Source organism: Rhinolophus sinicus, chromosome 5 (assembly GCF_057876585.1).
Source record: "Rhinolophus sinicus isolate RSI-liver-muscle chromosome 5, RSI-T2T, whole genome shotgun sequence".
Lineage (NCBI taxonomy): Eukaryota > Metazoa > Chordata > Mammalia > Chiroptera > Rhinolophidae > Rhinolophus > Rhinolophus sinicus.
In genome coordinates, this window is record NC_142505.1 from 39,187,205 (window position 1) to 39,206,485 (window position 19,281).

Consider the following 19,281-nt stretch of genomic DNA (forward strand, 5'->3'; position numbering starts at 1 on the left):
AAGTGGATAGATCAGAAAAGGAACTGTGGATTCAACTGTTTGATTAATCTTGTCTACGTAAAACCAAGTCTCTCCAAGTGTACAAATGTGGGCTTGATTTTTCACATTGTACCTATAAACATGATTCCTACCCCTCCCTGCCTTTAAAAGCAAACAACTGAGGGCAAATAGCAAAACGGTGGGCTCTGGTGTTGTGGTCTGGTTATTTGAGAAGTACACACAGCCGTTTTTATATTCAGTGCATGGTGGAGCAGAATGGGCATTTAAGACAACTCAGTGGATTGAAGAGCACTAAGGGAATTGTGGGAATTGCCTATTAGAACAAATCATTATTCTCTGGCAGGCCAGTGAAGGAGGGAGAATTCAAGAGCCTTCTGGATTATAGGGAGGAAGAAATCTACGAAATCAGGTGACCGCACTTTACACATGAAGGAAGTGAGGCATACATAGCAAGGTAGAAATACTTGCCCGAGGTCATGCAGCTACGAAATAACAGAGTCAGGACTTGAACCCAGGTCTTTGTGACTCTGTGACCCACCCCCACTCCCACCCCTGCCAGCCCTACGCCACATCCCTGCATTCAGAACCATGGACAGCTGTGGCAGCACAGATGACTGAGGACAGACTCTGGTGGCACTGGAAAAGAGGAGTCCCAAGGAAGAGGTGACTACCAGTCTCTAGGAATGTGACCAGCCCAGGGCTGAAGTCCCAACAAGGGTGAGGCAGGCCCTGAAACTAGGAAGGTAAAAAGCAGATGGTGGGGCCATACCTTGGCCCTGTAAGGTTCTTTGCTGGTACAGTCAGTGATGTGACTTGTGGGGCACCTGAACCCAGAATGATAGAGACAGAATTGGGCCAACAATTTAGCACATCATGCTCCCCTTCACGGGACACCTGTGGATGCCGACACCTAACTTCCTGCCAGGGTGTCTGTGTAATCAGACAAAGAGCTGACAGCTAAACAACACACGTGCAGAGGAAATAGGGGGCAGCGTGAGGCAGGGATGGCAGGCGGCAGGGCCTTGAAGGCTGCCTGACTCCCTGTAAAACTGACTCTTCCTGTGGGGAAGCCGCTCTTCCCTGGAAGGGGCCTTTCTTGGCACAGTTGGCGAGTGTCTGGTCCCCATCCCTGGAGCAGTCAGTGTGGTAAGGACAGGGTCCTGGAGGGCCAGCATGACAATCCCCACCATACCACAGAGTGGCAGGAGCCACTCCACAGAAGGAAAGGAGGGCTGGTGACCTGGCCCAGGAGTGGGGGCCCCTACAGTGCTCTGTCAGTGTTGGTTTCGAGGCACCTGTAAAAAGCTTACATACAGCAGGTTCTTAAGTCCAAAGCAGGTGGAAGACGGCCAAGTCTGTAGCTAGATTTTTGTCCTCTGCCCTGGGTGAGACCCTGAAATGGGGACATGAGCATCAGCTGGTGGCCTGGAGGAACGCTGCTGGCCTGTCTTTGTGCAAGTCTCAATGACTCCCAGCTGGCGAGCGGGCTGCAGACACCTGGCTGTAACATTACCTACTGACGCTGGAGAGCACTGAGTTTGGGGAAGTAACTAAGGTTACTTCTGGCCTGAGTTCCAAGGCCAGAGAGGGGCCTATGACCTAGGGGCCTGTGCTGATAAGAGCAACCCTGACCCCGGGTCCTTTCTCTCCTTTCCTCTATTTGTGGGGACCAGCAATAGAATAAACAAAAATTAAAAGGAGCAAACCATTATAAGGTGCAACATGTGCTTCTGCGCATTCATAGCACTGGCTCCTGGCTCCGGAGCTAAGACTTGTGGGTTGGTCAGGCTTGCCCGAGGCTGTTACCGACCCTTCTCATGGTGACTTCCCAGTGTCTCCTTTATATCCTGGCCTTCACTGTACCATCCCCAAACCAGTGACCAGGGTACGCGGGGGTCCCAGGACTGAGAAGGCCGTTTTCCCCATAAGGACCACTTCCTGCTCCCCTTTTCTTATTTAATGTCTTACCACCTTCCCCAACTGGATTGTAAGCCTCAGGAGGGCGGAGATCTTATTCTCTGAAGAATTTCGAGCAGAGGCTCAATAGATGTTGGATGACTGGATGGCAGGGGCATGAATAGCAGGCCGAGGACGTTAGCAGGCCTGCGCTCACAGGCTGCAGGGCCCAGGGACAGTTTCTTGCCTTGCCTCTACCTGAGGTCCATTGCCTCTTTCTAGGTCCGAAGCTGGAAAAAGCAGTGCAGGCCAGAGTGGCTCGTATCCTAGTCAGAGCTACAGGACTATTTGCTCACCATGCACATGGATCCATCCTTGTGCCTTGGGGAGGGTGGGGTCAATAGGGAGGGGAGGGGCCTGCGGGGACAGCACCTGACTGTTCTGCTCGTGATTCTAAGTGTACTGGTTGCTTTTAGGAAGGAGGGGGCCCAGGAACTGCTTTAGCGGTAACATGCTCTGTCAATTCTTCGCCATTGAGACCGCCTTTGGTATCTTTATACAAGAAGGTTGTAGATGAGCCAACAGGATGAAAGTGATTGTAGATGAGAAGAGCAGACAAAGCAGCCGTAAATGAGAGAGACTCATGCCCAGGTGGCTCGTGGAAATCTTCTCTCCTGCTTGGAAATCACACCAAGGAGAAATGGCATGCCCAGTGGTACAGAGTTAATTAGCAATAAAGATACCTCCTGTTCTTCATGTTGGCCATGGTGCTGCAGTAGCCCAGGGCCACATCTAGATTCATGGGTTTTTATACCTATACAATGGAACTCATTATCCCTCCATCTGTTTGCCTGCCTGCTGTCTCTTCTGATGCCCCCACAATCCCCTTGTCCTTGCCTGATGGCATGGGAGCTGCCGTCATCTGCTTGGGCTCAGCAGTGTTCCTCATTGTCCCTCAGAGCAGCTAGAGGAGCTGGGGGCCTGGGCAAGGCCTGCTAGGAGAAGCAGTGTCCTGGAGCTCCAGGCTGCAGCCCCCCGTGTGCTCCCTTAGTCCCCTTTGTCCAGGGGGGACAAGGCAAGCCCGGGAGAGCTGAGGTGGCAGGTCACTCGGCAGCCAGAGCAGAGGCAGCCTCCAGCAGCGGTCTGCACCTGCAGACTCCTTCACGGCTGACCTCTCCCAGGGCTCCCTGCATGTCAGCCCTGGTGGGGCCCACTGGACCCGGGCTCCAAGGGTATCTTGAGCCAGCCTGATGCCCCTTGTCTGCTGGTTTACCCATGGGACAGAGTCCTTTCCTCTTCCCCATGTAGCCAGCCTCATTTCAGCCTTTCAGGCCCAGCTTGGGTATCTTCTCTAGGAAGCTGTTGGGACAATCGCCACCCCTAGTCTGGTCAGGTAACCCGTCTCCTTCAGTGCTCCCACGTGAGGATTCAAGGAGATTGAATTTCACCAAAAGCATGAAGCACAGTGCCTGGCTCAGGGCAGGCCTTCAGTTCAACAGGCAGTTATGGAGGGTCTGCCTCATGCTGGTTGATGGGGGATTATAAACACAGAAGAGACATAGTCTTGGCAGGGTGGGTTGACAAAATTGTGGATACCCCTGCTCCCATGTACTGTGGTGTGAGCCAAGACAGCAGCAAGAGCTGGGTGGGCTCATAGAAGACTGCTGTCGAAATTACTTGGGGGTTTGGGGTGGGCTTCTTGGAGGAGGTGACCCCTGGGATCAGTTATGGAGTTGGCGAGATCTGGGGAACAGAGGTAGGGTGAGGGTAGAGTTGCAAGCAAAGGGAGGAACATGGGTGGGAAACATCCTGGAAGAGTGGGGGAGGCTCTGAGCAGTTCAGGACAATGAGACCCAAGTCAGGCGACGGGAGGTACATGCATGCTGCTGGGGAGATGTCTTACCCCACGGCTTCTATGCATCAGAACCTCCTCTGAATGTCTGGTATGTAGAGGACCCCTCAAAGGGCCCCACATGAACGGACACTGCATCCTGGTGACTCAGGAAGGTGCAAACAGCGCAGGGTAATCTCAGCAGCTAGTGGGTGAGGCTGACAGGACCAGATGCCAGAAGAAGCAGCAGATAAAATCTTTCTGATAGAAGGTCTCTGAATACCACAGTCTTTGCCTGTGGCTGTCTAACCACTGCTTCCTTGTGTCATGGGTGGGTCATTTGGACCCAGCTACCATGCTTCCTGTCTTAGTACATTGGGCTGCTTAGCAAAATCCCATACGCTGGGTGGTGTATAAACAACAGAAATGAATTTCTCTCAGTTCTGGAGGCTGGGAAGTCCAAGATCAAAGCACCAGATTTAGGTCTGATGAGAACCCACTTCCTAGAAGCCACCTTTTTTATAGCCTCACGTGGCAAAAGCTCTCTGAGGTCTCTTGTATGAGGGCACTAGTCCCATTCACGAGGGTGTCACCTTCATGACCTAGTCACCTCCCAAAGGCTGTGCCTCCTAGTAATTCCATCACATTGGGGGACTTCAACATGTGAATTTGGCGGGGGGGGGGGGGGGGGGGGCAAACATTCAGTCTATAGCACTTCCCAAGTGGTAGCTCCAACCATTTTCATCCTGTGTGCTTACAGATAAACCAGCAAACTGGGGACTCTGTGACACCCAGGGACCCATGCCCTTCTGTCCCTGTGTTGCTCATATTGTCATATCTCCTTATCTTCACCTTTCCCTGGCCCAGACTCAAAAGGGAGTACCTATAGACATGGCCCAGGGACCAGAATCTGGTACCATGTCATAAAGGAGCAGAGTTGAGGACTCAGGGATGACACATGGCCAGAAGGGCTAGGTCATTAAGACGCTGCCTTAGGACATCTGCCTTTCCTCATTCCCTCGCTCTGGTGCAAATCCCCCCATAAACACCTGAGCTGTGTGCTAGCAGCTCTGGCCCCTTCCAGCTGCCGGGAAGAAAGTGGCTCTAGGACCAACCCAAGGGCTAATTCTGAGTTGGTGAAGGGCCGACTCTGTAGCTCTGTGAATGTTGTCTTAACAATGAATGAAAATATGCTTACTGAAAAAGAACATACATATGTTTCTATACATATAGAATATATGTAACATATGCTTACTGTAAATACATACACATATGTGTGTGGGGGTATATAAAACAACACAGTTAGAGAAGAGCAAGTGAAAATACTTCCCACCCCATTCCACCCACTCCCCACAGGAAAACACTGCTGTGTTGTAATGGTTGTCCTTACAGACATTTTCCTGTGCATTTACGTAAGAAGCAAATGCCTGTGTGTTCATACAGTTATAATTTTTTTTCTTTACACAAAGAGGATTACGTAAATATCCCATGACTTGGTTTATTCACTTCATTTATCTTTGATTCTTTTCCATTCTTTTTCACTGTGGCAGGACCTTCCACACTGTCATGTAACTTTCCGTTCTGCTAATGAGAGATAATTAGGTTATTTCCCTTTTTGATTATTCTGAACAATACTGCTGTGACTGTCCTCGGTCATACATGCAAGGTGTGATGGGAATTCATATCTTTGTCGAGTAGACACCAAGATGTAGAATAATCGGATCAGTAATAAAGCACATAACACATTTTTGTGGCTATGGCCAAATACTCCTTCCAAAAGGTCCTTCTAGTTGCCAGTCTCACCAGCAGTGTAAGGCAGTGTAGGTTTCACGCCTTGCCAGTACTGATATTATTATTAATACGTGATTTTCTAGTCCGATGGCGGGGGGGGGGGGGCGGTCATATCCTATTGTTGTTTTATTTTGTATTTCTTTAAGTATGAATAATGTTGAACATCTTTTCATATGTTCACTGCCATTGGTGTTTATTTTCCTGTAATTAACCTGCTCATATCCTTTACTGATTTTTCAGTGTTCGGAGCTTGTATGCACTCTAGATATTAATAATGTATCTGTTAGGTATATTGCAAATATTTTTCCCCTCAATGGATTGTTTGTCTTTTATCTTTGTTTATACCATTCATTTGCAAAAGGAAGGTTTTAAATATTTACTTTGAAGAATTTGTAGAAGAAATTAGGGAATTTAAATGGATTTAGACTAGTGATTAGGCCGTGTCTTAGCTGTTGTTCAAATGTATGCACATATAATATATTACGGTGATTAATAAACATTTTAGAAGTTAAATGATGGATGGGCACACCTATTTCTGTGTATTTCCTCAGTTGGTGGATGCTAAAAATACAGCTGTCATTGTGCAGGGAGTTCCACAAAAATCTGTGATGCTGCACAGAGGTTCCCCATACGTAGAAAGATTGGGGACCACTGACCCGGAAGATGGACTTACATCTGCTCATAAATAATTAATAAAGTGTATTAATCAGGACTCATTTGGTTGAAAGTAATAAAACCCAACTCAATCTACTTAATTTCTCGACTTATTATAACTGGAATATCTAAGGGAGGTTCTGCCTTCAGCCACATCTGACCTAGGGGCTCAAAGGATGGATGTCCTCAGGTCTTCTTTCTCTCTCCCTCTTGGATTAACTCTCTTCATTTATTGGTCGGACTTGTCTCTACTTAGCATCGTGCTCTCCCACTATAGCAGACAGAGGCTTTCCTGGGAGGGACAGGTGGCTGGGGAAGCCCCAACTTTTCATTCTTAAAGACCAGCACCCGGAAGAAAAGGAGCCTCCTCTTCTGGTGTCTGTACAGCAGCTTTCCTAAGGGAAAGGAGTCCAGTTGCCCCATCACTATTCTCATTGACTCCAGTCACACGTCCACCCCCCAGCCAGGAAGCCAGAGATATTGTGATTGGCAGTTCAGTCAGAACCACGTGGGGAGGGGAAGGAGTGGTTCACCAACAGGAAGCAGGTTGCTTGATGGGCAAACATAACAGACTACAGGGCCCACCCATGACATCAAGAAGACCGTCGGCGAGAACCTAGGCTGGAGGCAGAGGAATAAGCTTGGGATGGGGTCCCATCCACCACGTCCATCTTAGGCAGCTGCCTCAGCCGCCTCCTGGGTCCATGGCTCTCCTCTTGTGAAGTGGTCTGGGGAGGATTAATGAGCCGATGCCTATGGTCGGGCTCTTGGGACCACAAAGTGTACAACAGATTGTATTACATGAGATACTCATATGTCAGACATCTTTGTCTAGTGCTTCATAGGTACTCAAAAGGTGATGGTTTTTCTCCCTAGTACTTACTATCATAGAATGCAAAGGGTGTGAGGAAGGAGGTAAGCAGCATGAGGTTAATGGGTAAGTTCCTCCTTTACCTCTGTGAGTGAGGTCCCTTTCTGTGGGGCGGCCCACCCGTGGTGTATAATTATTAGTGAGGAGAGGATCATGGCATCAAGAAAGGGAAGGCACAGTGGGGACTCAAGAAACAGCTCTTGAATCGGAAGCTGACTTCTGGCTACGCTAAAGCCCACCCTCCTTCTTTGGGCGAGAATAGTTACTCAAGGTGAAAATCCAGCCACACTCTGGACCCCTCCAACTGGCGGGCCCCGGTGCCCCCTGTGACTGCATGTGTCATGACCTGCGTGGCTCTCCTTGCAGTCCACCTCATCCCGGTGTCGGCAGCTAAGAATGGAGTGAGTAGCAAGAGTCGTAAGAGAATCATGCCTGAGCCCGTGACGGAGCCGCCTGGGACGGACCCGGTTTACGAAGCTCTCTTGTACTGCAACATTCCCAGTGTGGCCGAGCGCAGCATGGAAGGTAGGCCTGCCTGCACGGCCCAACTTGGTACCTGGACAGACACCCCTCTGGGAACTTGTTCTTGTTCAGACAGCGCAGTGCAGTGGTAAGGAGCGAGACGGCCTGGGCATAAATCCTGCAGCTGCCACTAGACTGTGCCCTGGAGTGAGTTCTCAGGTCTTAGCGTCCTCATCTCTAGGATATCACCCCCAGCTACCCGCTTTTCCGGGGAGTCTCTCTCAGGGCTTAGGATGTCCACAGGATGCCCTGCTGGTGTCTTGCAGAAAAGGTACCGTGAATTCCCATTTCTACGTTGAGCTCTACTCTTCCGAGAGTGTGTCAAATAATGATGCTGAATATTTATGTTTGTGCCCAGCCTTGTTTCATGAGAGATTTAAAGCAGAAGTCATTGTGTCCTCTGAGTCTGTGGCCTCCCCCAGGCTGTGGATGTGAGTGAGGCCACAGGAAGAGTCTTGCCCACATATCACTGGCCTTTAGCCCCCGGCCACACCCCAGAGCCTCCCATGATTTCTAGGGATCCCGGCTATAACCAGCCCTCTCACGTGCCTCTGCCCGGCCTTGTGAGGCTATTAAGAGCCCTTCCACCACGGTTACGCCTCCCACTTCTGTGGCGTGAAAAGGATTGACACTTGCTCAGTGGTAACAAGAATCTATCTCTCTTTCTCCCTCTCACTCAGGTCACGCTCCACATCATTTTAAGCTCGTCTCAGTGCACGTGTTCATACGACATGGAGACAGGTATCCACTGTATGTCATTCCCAAGACAAAGCGACCAGAAATTGACTGCACTCTGGTGGCTAACAGGTAAATTGCACTTTTTCTAATAGTCGATTTCAAGAATCTGTTCTCTCTGTCCGAATCAAAATGCTCACTGGAGAATGACGGGATAGGGGAGTGACCTGTAGTCGCGGAGTGGGGAGGGTTAGCCAGGCGTCTGATCAACTGGGACGTGGTGGAGTGAGCACTGGGTTAGGAGTCCTCAGACCCGGGCCCGGCTGTGCCAGTCAGGGCAGCAGGCAAGTCCCTTAGTCTCGAGCCGCAGCCTTTCTAGCTCTCAAATGGGCATGATGCTGCTGAGCGTGCAGGGTTGGGGTGAGGAGTAAATGAGATGGTGGAGAGGCGTGCACACTGTCGATTGCAAAGCCATGTAACTGGAAGTCATTACTTCAAGTATCTTTAGGAGTAGAGACATTCTGCTCATGGTTGAGAGCGCTTAGGATGAAAACTAATTGAAAAGAGTGGAAATGGTGCATATGGAAATGGCATGGCCCTAAAATTGGAGGCACACTTAGCAATAAAATGATAGGCCAGGCCTCAGCAAACATGCTAGGGACACATAACATCCCGAGCAGCATTGGCTGAATGAGGGGTGGAGACGGAGGCCAGTGCTTAGTGGGGAAGACGTTATTTTGATGGAATGCTTCTGTGTGCCAGCCCTCCCGCTGGGATCCTCTGCCCCTGCCATACCCACTTCTCGCCGACCCCTTACCCCTTCAGGCTTCTGCACCTGCCTTTTGGCTTGCATGCCCCCCACCCCCGCCTGCTTCTTTGAGGCCCCTGGGGGTTCTGCCTCCTCTAAGAAACCTCTCCCGGTGTATGAGGATGGTTTCTCTTCTTATATCGGACACTGCTACGGCCTCATTTTAAACTGAAAAGGCAGGTACAGGAGAAGAGTCTCAGAACAAAATATTTAATGACCAGACCTTAACTGGCCTTAGGACTAGGGTAGGGGTGAGGAGTCACTTGCTGTGCTGGGTATTAACCCTTTAGTTTCCGGGTCATGGGAATGTGCTGGAGCATCCAAGGTAGTGGGAGGGCACAGGGTGGCTGGCATGCAGGGAGGGCAGCTCGGGCTTGCCTCCATCGGGCAGAGCAGAGTTTCTATGTGTTAACTGGCCAAGTCCTGCCATTGCACACTGGCTGAATATCCACCCTTTGAACAGCTCAGGGACAGATAGGCCCCTGGAGGTCCAGTTCTGAGCTGGTCGCACCCAGGACAACCTCAAGGACTTTGTGGACAATGTCATCTGTGTTCAGCCCTTGGCTTCTCACAGCTTCTGTTCCTCTTTCTCTAGCTGGGCTTCAAATTCTTAGAAATGAGAAATTGAGAGGCTCAGCTCAGGCCAGGGGTCTGCCCTCAGAGCAGTCAGCTGTTGCTGGAAGGTCCCTGGACACTTGAGGCCGTTCTCAGAAAAGGGCCCATGGGGTGGAGCCACCAGGCAGAGCCACCTGGCAGCGTGCAGAGCGTCCCCTGTGCGCCCTGGTTCTTTGCAGCTTGTCGTCGCAGCGTGACTGTCTCTGCCTTCCCGGCACCACTGGCTTCTCCAGGGGATTGGGTCTTACCATATCGCCAGTGCCCAGCCCGAGCCTAGCATCTACTCGTTGTTGGACTGGGTTGTTCAGAATGAATTCAGACCTCTGAGAATCACAAGTCATAATTGCCTATCATGTGTTCCTAGCAGATTTAAGTCTTGGCTTGGAATCCTCGAAGGCCATTGTCACCTGTGTGATGTAGGGCACATCCCTCCACCTCTTTGAGCCTTAGTGTACGCTGTTCTGGAACATGGGGATGCTGATACCTCTCTTCTGACACCCTTGTGAGGTCTGACTAAGCACTACGCCTAGTCCGTGCCGAGAGCTTCATTTATCGCAGCAGCCTGGAGGTCTCCTGGGGCCCGGCCTCTTTTCCTCCCTGAGTGGTTGTGGTCACAAAGCCAGGACTGGTCCCAGGGCCCCTCCTTCTGTCACAGAGATGGCAGGATCCACTGATGGGGCCATTTCTAGAGCTCCCATTTGAGAGGTGCAGTTCCGTGGGACCAGCTCCCCTGGCTGCTTCTGTCCTCATTTTCCCTGGCCTTGATCTTTTGGCCTAGTTTTATTTTATGAACATTCTGTATTCTTAGGATCTGTTTTGAATCCTTTGTAGAAAGTGGGTGGAGTATGCATGTTTAATTAATTAATGTCATTTAATTAATTCCATCTTTAAAAACCGTAAAAGTTGGCCTGTCATTCGTAGGAGTGGGCAGGATTCCCAGTGGTGTGGATCCACTTTGGGCCTCTGAATTCCCCGGGACTGTGGGCTCTGGGTCACCAGCAGTGCCTGCTGCCTTCCGAGGTGCCAGTTCAGCTTCGTAAATTATTCATTTTTATGGCTTCCTAAAAGGCAGAGTGAGTACTGGACTGTGCCCATTACTCTAATCTAGTGAAAAGAATGTCTGGGCCAGCAGGCAGGGCTGCCGGGAGCTGACTAAGAGGAGCCAGATGGCCATACAAGTCGGTCGCCCCAATATTTCCCTTCGCAAGGACACATTCCGTGACTCTCAAAGTCTTTGTGGTGGAAACTGCCGCGTCATGAATGCCATATGCCCCATCTCAAAGGTGCTATTTTAACCCTCATCGGACTGTTTATCCAGCAGTAAGGTTATTAGCCATTGTGCTGTGTTTTGTAAATGCCTTTTTTTGGCGTTCATGAATATGAATTAGATATTCTGTTCCGCATCCAAGAAAGAGTAGAATATTGAGTTCAATTAGCATTTAGTCATTAAATTTTATTTTTGAATGCCTAACATGTGCCAGGTACGGTCACATGTACCTGGCTTATGTGCCAGGAAGTGACACGTGAACAGATACCTAAATGAAGTGAAGGAGTCGGCCCTGTGAAGATCAGGGGGAAGAGTGTCCCCGAGAGAAAGAACAACAAGTACGAAGGTCCTGAGGCTGGAAGAACTGGGCATGTATAAGTGATAAGACCAGTATGTGGCTGGACTGGAAGAGTGAGGGGGAAAGTGAGCTTCTAAGGAGTCACAGAAGAAAGGCTGTGCCTGCCCTCGGGGGCCCACTCACCTCTGGAGAGACAGACCTGGTGCCTGGCGCCTGCTAAGCCCCCAGTGAATGGCAGCCAGCACGGCTGATAGCAGCAGTAGCGGTGTTAGAAGTGGAAGAACAGTAAGAAGAAATGGAAGTAGTTTTGGTACCGTCTTTGGTGGTGTGAACCAGAAGAGGGCAGCCGGGCTGAGCTTGGGGCAGAGAGGGAAGTAAGATGGTAGATCAGGGAAGGCCACCAAGAGAAAGGCACCTCATGAGTATGCAAGTAGCAGCGGATGATAAACGGTACCTGGAGTGGTCAGATCTACCTGTACAAAGGTGTGGGGAGATGGACAGGTCAGCCCACAAACGAGCATGGAGTGGAGAGGTGTGTGGACGAGGTCATTGGAGGTTATTGATGCTTTGAGTGTCCAGCTAAGGAGTGTAGACTAAGCATGAGGTGACGAGGGAGCTGCGGAGTGAAGGGAGGAAGTGATGGAGCGCTCTGGCTGCCATGATGTGGGGAAGGGATTGGCGGCTGGCGGCGGTGTTTACAATATTGTGGGGATTGTCATCCAGAAGAAGGACTTCACAGAGAGGCAGAGCCCAAGTCCTTGAAATGACCTACAGGGCCTCCTGTGCTCCTCCTCCCCTTGCCTATCTGAGCTCACCTGCCGCTCTCACCCTTAGCCACACCGCTGCTGGCTCTCCTTCCCACATGCAGGCACACTGCCACCTCGGGGCTGTCATACTGACGGGCCCATCTCCAGATGGCTGTGCCCCAGGCAGCTTCCTGGCTGGCTCTCTCACTTCCTTCAGGTCTTTGCTGAGATGTCACCTTCTCAATAAGACTACTCAGAACATGCCGGGTAAAATTTCAGTATACTTCTTCCACCCAGGTCTCCCAGATCTCTCTTACCCTGGTGTTCTTTTTGATAAGTGCATCACCATTTCATAGCAGCTTGTACCTTCTAACACACACACACACACACACACACACACACACACACACACAGTGTGCATTGTATGTTTTCTGTTTCCCCAGGCTCCAGACTAGAATGTAAGTTTCCCGAGGGCAGTGATTTTTGTTTTTGTTCAATGCTGCTGTATCCCAAGTGCCTAGGACAGAGCCTGGTACATGGGAGGAGCACAATTAAATATTTGTTGAATGAATAAATGGTGGAGGCTGGAACTCAGGGAGTGGCAGCAGAGATGGAGAGGGGGTGGATCTGAGAGAGTTACAGATGGTGGGATAGGTAGGACTTGGTGACAGGTTGGGTGGGGATAAGAGAGAGCGGGCATGGTGCCCGGCTTTCTGATTGGGGGGTGCCCCTCCACAGACTAGCCCAGAAGAAGGGAGATATGGGAGGGAAGTTATGAGGAGAGGCCACAGTGCTAAGTATGAACTATTATCAGACATCCAAGGGATAATTTCTAGAAAATACTATACGTCGTGTAGTTGTGGGGGCCCAGGAGTTTTTTCTTGCCGGGAGATATGATTTGAGAGTTCAGCATGTGGATGGCAGTCGAAGCTTTGGGCTTAAATGGAATCCCAGACAGAGCCGATGGAGTGATGAGGGAGGCGCCAAAAGCAGCGTCCTGGGTAACACCGACCTTACTGCACAGAGAGAAAGGAGGATCCCAGGCGGAGATGGAGAAGCTGCAGACAGGGAGGAAGGCAGGAGAATGATGTTATGAGACCTAAGGAAAGAAAGAGTTTCAGGAAGCAGGGAAAGGTGTCAAGTAACAGGTCCAGAAAGCTGAAGACTGAGAAAAGGATATTCAGTTTATCTTTCTAGAATTTCATTTTTATTAACAATATAAAATAATAAATTGTTTAATTAGCGTAAACTCTACCAATCTGTGGTATGAACTCACCCAAGTTTCTAGCCACGTAAGCGTCTTTGAATTGTGTTTTCTGACACCAGTGTCAGTGGTCTTATATCTTCTCTGCTTTTCTTAATGTTCTGTGCAAAACTTAGTCACTGCTCTGATTGTAGTTGGAGCACAATAAATCTTCTCATGGGCGTACAGATTGGCCTTGGAGTTCTGTCTCAAGCTTTGTGACATATATAAAAATGTACTCAAGAACTCTGACCTGAATAGTTTGAACGCTTCAGGGAGTAGCCCTTTTGCTTCTTTGAATTTTCGGTGTGAAAGCAGATTTCCAATGAGGCTGCAACATGAGGTTCCTGGAGAAAACTTCATCGTCACAGATATAATCATTTCTGTGTTGGTCAGGGTAAGGCTAGGCTATTGTAACCAAGAGACCCAAGAATGCACTGCCTTAAATAAAGAAATCTGCCTCTTCCTTGTGTGAAGGTCTGAGACGAGAGTCCAGATTGTAAGACTAGGCTCCACTTGATCACTCAGGGTCCGGGTTCCTCCCACGTGTTGCTCCCACCATGCCCTACGGATCTCTACATGACTGAACCTGGGTTGCAGCCATGCCCGGATAGTGTCCAGAGGGAAGGAAGAGAGTGACGGGGGCAGGCCCGTGACCTGAAAGCCTAAACCCGGAAGTGGCATGCATCCTTCTAACCCACTGGTGAGCAGTTACTCACATGGCTCTACCTAATCACTCGGGCCTCAGACATGGGACCTAACCAAGTTCCCAAGAGAATAGATTTGAGCATGCAACTGTTAAAGAAGAAACAGAGTCAGACCGTAGTCAAAGCAATAAAAACAGATTTTATTCAAGAACAAATACAATAGGGGGAAAGAGACTTCAGTGTAGAACTGGGCTCAATTCCAAATAGAGCATGGACAAGAGAGGGTTTATAGCCAAGGAACAGGGTGGGGGTCAGTAGATGGAAAAGACATCAGGGGTGAGGGGCGTTCTGGCTAAACCAACTTGACAGGATTCTTGCTAAAGGCAAGCCAGGGTGATCAGATACCACCTAGTATGAGGAATTTGATCAGATATCAAGAATGGAAGATACTGGCTAAACTGACTTAGCAGGATTTTTTCTGAAACTGGGCGATGCCAAGACAGACATTAAGTCCAAAGGTCGAGGTCTAGTTGAAAAGAGGGTTCAGAGGAGGACCCTCCCTAAAGTTTGGTCAAAGAGAGTCTTTGTTACAGTTAATAGTCTCACCCACAATGGGCTTTAACGTTTCCATCAAAATCTGGACATTGTAATGAACACGCTGGGACCTTGCCATGTTCATTGCTACAGATTGTGGCAGGCTTGGACTTTGCAGGAAGCATCTAAGGAGTGGGGACTTCCCCGCTGAATTCATCCACATGTCTTCTTTGGAGTATCGACCGTGTGCTAGGTACCCTCTTGGCCCCCAGGATGGAGCTGTGGACGAGACAGGCAGGACCTGGTCATTCAGATTCAGGACAGGCCCGGGGACTCGGGATACCGGGTCCTCTTCCTGTGGAAAAGATCCAGCCATTTGTTTGCTCTTCCGGCAGCGAAGTTTTTCTTCATGAATCTTCATCTCGCCCTGCCCAAAACAAGTCTTCATGAGTACAGTTAAACATGAACACACCATAACGCTGTCAGATGCTCTGAAAACCTGGGACATCTCAGCAAACACTTTCAGCAGTGAAATTTCATTTCTAAAATTGGCAGCAAGTCTCTCCCCGCAGATCCTCAGAAATCACAGACCTGACATAGTGGCCTGGAGCAGAACATTTGACGCCTGTTGACGGATAGCCGTTGTGTATGTGGATTCATATTGGCAGCCTCATTATCAGTCTGGAAATTTTATTTCCCAGTTTGCAAATACTTACGTGTTTTAGCCTCAGGAAAAAATAACATAGCCTCTGTTTTTATGCAGATGCCCTGCAGCTGTCCAGGGTGATTTATCAAACTATACTGGATGTCTCATTTCAAAACACTTTTTAAAAGCTGGAGTCTTTTTTTAGCTTTACGTTTTTGAAAGATATTAAAACCATTTGGCAGTCATTTTTAAAGCATTGCCAACATTAATTGGGCTTTCAGACAGCAGGGGTCTGCCATTAGAACAATTTATCTTTGCTTCTTTTCATGCTTATTTGGTTTAGGTGGGAACTATTCTGTCTACTTCTGTTCAGCTGTAAAGTGTGTATACGTTCGTGGGCCATTCATTAGTCAAAGAAAAGGTGTATATATTCATAAGTCATCTCATTATTCAGAGAAAATGTGTATGTATGCATAGGTCATTTCGTTATTCAGGAAAATTGTGTATTAGTGACTAGAAAGATAAATCTTGATTTACCACATTTACTTCATGACAGAAATATAAAAAATGTCAGCTCTCATGAACAAACTATTTTGTTAGCTGTTTATGAGCACGCTGCCTGCCATGACATACTGTATGTGCAAGATGCATAGTGAACTGTAGAGAGCTGCAGAGGTCTTGGTTATCTTAATCAGTTAAATTGTTTTCAAAGGAGATTTTCCAGAGGTCACATAAGTTAAGGATTAAGGGTTACCCAGGCGAAGGTTGGGGTGGGTTTTCTAGGAGGAGGGGGCAGTGTGTGGAAAGTCTTGGAAGAACAAGGTGTGTTGGGGGAACAGGTCGGTTGGTGGGCTGCGAGTGGCCAGAGCACAGCAGCAGAGTGGAGAAGGCTGGGGAGCCGTGAGCCTCAGAATGAGATGGGACCCGAACAGACTGACAGGCATGAGTGGCTCCTTCCAGGAGTAGCAATGTGGAGTCGGGCTTGCCTTTCAGTCGATCTCTCTGGCTGTGGAGAAGGCAAGATTAGAGGGGTAAAATAAGGATGCAAGGAGGCCAAAGAGGAGCCCACGCCCTCCAGACGGAAGCTGCCTGAGCCAAAACCCAGCTAGTGGCTGCAGGGATGCAGGAGAGAAGGGGGAGAAGGCCCAGGAGGACACATCTGCAGGACTGAGAGGCAGGTGGCATGCGTAGGGGCAGGGGCGGGAGAAAGTGAGGACTCCCAGCCTCGGTGTGTCTTCCTGGTGGGGGTCCGTGGCCTCCTAGAGAGAGACAGAGGGATGCAGGTTGGGGCACTGGTGGTAGAGGGCAAAGCCGGCTCCCAGTGTCGAGAGTGATGGGCAGTTCAGCAGAGCAGGGGGCTCAGGCTGGCCTGATGGAGTGGGCCTTTTACCTGTATGCATCCGTGGTCAAGTGATGACAAAATTTGAATTGAAAAGTGATTGAGCCAGTACCTATTATTGTGGGTCAAAAGGGCTTGACACATTTGGGATTTTGCTTGCTGAAGCTGAAAGCGTTGTGGACCGTTTTAGAGCATACTGACCACTAAACTCTGTGTTGTCTCTTTAGGAAACCATATCATCCTAAACTGGAAAATTTTGTTAGTCACATGTCAAAAGGATCCGGAGCCTCTTTTGAAAGCCCCTTGCACACTCTGCCTCTTTACCCAAATCACCCGCTATGTGAGATGGGAGAGCTCACGCAGACAGGTATGTGTGACAGCCTTTCACTCACGTGTTCTCCCACCCATGCTTCCCTTTGGCACACATTTGGAGCGAATACTTCTGGGTAAGGTGCTGTGAGCTCACACGAGTAAATAAGGACTGGCAGCTCTGAGTTCACCAAGGTATCTAATTAAATATCTGATTTCTAAAAATTAAAAAACTTGTTTTTTTATTCCAAAAGCAGTATATGGTCATGCAAGAAAAGTTAGGAAAGACAAGCAAAAGGAAGGAAAATGTAAAGCACCCATAATCCCACCAAAGAAATGAGTTCTCTTTCTTCCTGTGTCCATGCATGAGCGTGCATACGTGCACACCCACGCACACACACACAGTGGTGTCTTACTAGCACATTCTTTGGTAACCCACTTGCAAAGTAGGTTGGTGAGTTAATGGTGGGCTCACCTTTGTGAGAGGAGACCGAACTGGTGGTCCGCCAAGAGGTTCCTGTTTCCTACTTCTTCGGTCTGGCACCTCAAAGGATCTTTGCTTGGTCACCAGCCTTTTTGGAAGAATCAGGAGGACCTATTGGCCATGCTCTGTTTTCTTATTCCACCAGCATGGTAGGACGTCAGCTTTGATGGAAGGAAGGTCTCTGTCTTCTAATTGTCCCTGTTGGGTTTCACCATGTTTTAAGAGCCATTGTTATTGGGGATAGTGGTCGTGAGTGACAGAGTGGGGTAAGCTGAAGGCTCTGGAGGACCAGCCTTGAGTAGGGAGTTCTGTCAAAACGTTTTATGTTCCACATGCACAGATTCTGCATTAGTTTAAAACAGGAGTTCTCATCCTGCCAGATCCAGCACCCCTTTTATTAACAAGGATTTTGTGGAGCTCCTTTAACTATCCTGAAGTAAAATTCAAATTATAATATACCTAATTTATACCTACAAATTCAAATATAATATACCTGTACCATGTTTCCCTGAAAATAAGACCCAATCGGAAAATAAGCCTTAGCATGATTTTTCCGGGGGACATCCTCTGAACATAAGCCCTAATGCGTCTTTTGGAGCAAATCTTAATATTAGACCCGGTGTTATTTTCGGCAAAACACGGTAATATACCTATATACTTAATTTTTTTAAAAATGTCAGGTAGTCTAACTATACTATAAAGGAGAAACAAAAGGAAACTAATTTATTATGTAATTCTGTGTGCCTCAATATACATGTTTGAGCACACCCACACTAGAAAATAGAATGACGTAATCTGTGGCTTACACTTAAATGTAGATTAGTGACTGTGACAGCTACAAATATAGACTGATTGACGGATGTTGTATTGGTGACTCTAGTTAAAGTACCACATGTTGGGACATAATTTTTTTGACAAGTTCTGATCAAAACAAAATACAGATGTCCCTCAATTGATACCACATTTCTAGAAAACGCAGTGAATGTTAGTGTTATACAAAAATGGCCCTGTGTTTATAGATACAAAAAAGCAGGCTCTAGCCTAAAGTGTTTAAACAGGTCTTTCACATGTGGGACTACCTTGTGGTATATTCAGAAGTTACGTGGGACAAAGGACAGTTCCTCATTGAGACTGTCCAGTCTCCTGACCCCCACCCACTAGGTGTCAGGAGTATTGCTTCCCACCCCTGAGGGCAGAACCATTCTTACTGAGCACCACTGCTTAGAGTCTGGTTGCAAGTAATAGAAACCAATCCAAGCCAAAATGTGACATTTATTACAAGGTTTCAGAGTGACTTACAGACTCTAACGGCAAGAGTGTGACCAGACCTCTAGAGACTGGAACCAGGAATAAAACAAGTTAGCTGTCTCTGCCTCTGGTTTTGCTATGTATCTGTCAACAGAGTGACAGGCCTAGCCAGAGCCAGAGGTGAACCAGCAAGTCCAAATTCTTGAGAGAGAGAATCTGATGGGATCCTTAAAGGTCAGTGCCCATCAGCTGTGCACTGAGAGTTGGGGTCCAGCCTCTGGATCCAGGGGCTGTTCCCTGAGAAGAGCAGAGGGCACAGCATTAGAGTGGAGCAGACTAGGGGTTCACACACTTAAAGGCAATTATTCATTCTGACCGTTCTTCTCGATTTATTATCATCATCATTTTCTAAATTAGTATTACTCTAGAAATCATTTGTGCAGTACTGTTTGCTCCCATTCCCTATTCTCTTTTAATGGCTAATTTTATCTTCTATTTTAAATTTTATTTAAAAAGCATAGCTATTATAATAATCATTTATAGTAACTGGCACACTTTGGGCACCCCACAGTAACTACATAAGGGCAGGTTGATCATTAGGGCCTAGTCTGTTCAAGATGCTTTGGCAGCTGTTGAGTATGGGGGAGGGGCGGACTGGATGAATAAGACGCCCCCCTACCTGTCCTAAAGGAGCCCACAGGGGTAGTGGGACAACGCCCATAGAGACCAGTAACTGAACTGCTACAGGCTTCAGGCTCTTCTAGAATAAACACGGACTTCGGAGGAGACAGACCCATAAAACGGTGCTAATGATATCTTCCCAACAGGGCTGGTGGTGAATTAAATTAGATAGCATG

General features: G+C 48.5%; 1 protein-coding gene across 6 annotated transcripts in view; it reads left to right on the forward strand.

Moving 5' to 3' along the window:
- The window catches only part of PXYLP1 (2-phosphoxylose phosphatase 1), a 65,422-nt gene that overhangs the window by 41,886 nt on the left and 4,255 nt on the right, over positions 1-19,281 (forward strand). For all 6 annotated transcript variants that reach the window (XM_019747398.3, XM_074312931.2, XM_074312932.2 and 3 more), the window contains 3 exons: positions 7,410-7,568; positions 8,246-8,372; positions 16,611-16,750. In XM_019747398.3, coding sequence (XP_019602957.3) covers positions 7,410-7,568; positions 8,246-8,372; positions 16,611-16,750 — 426 coding nt within the window. The remainder of the gene's footprint in view (positions 1-7,409; positions 7,569-8,245; positions 8,373-16,610; positions 16,751-19,281) is intronic.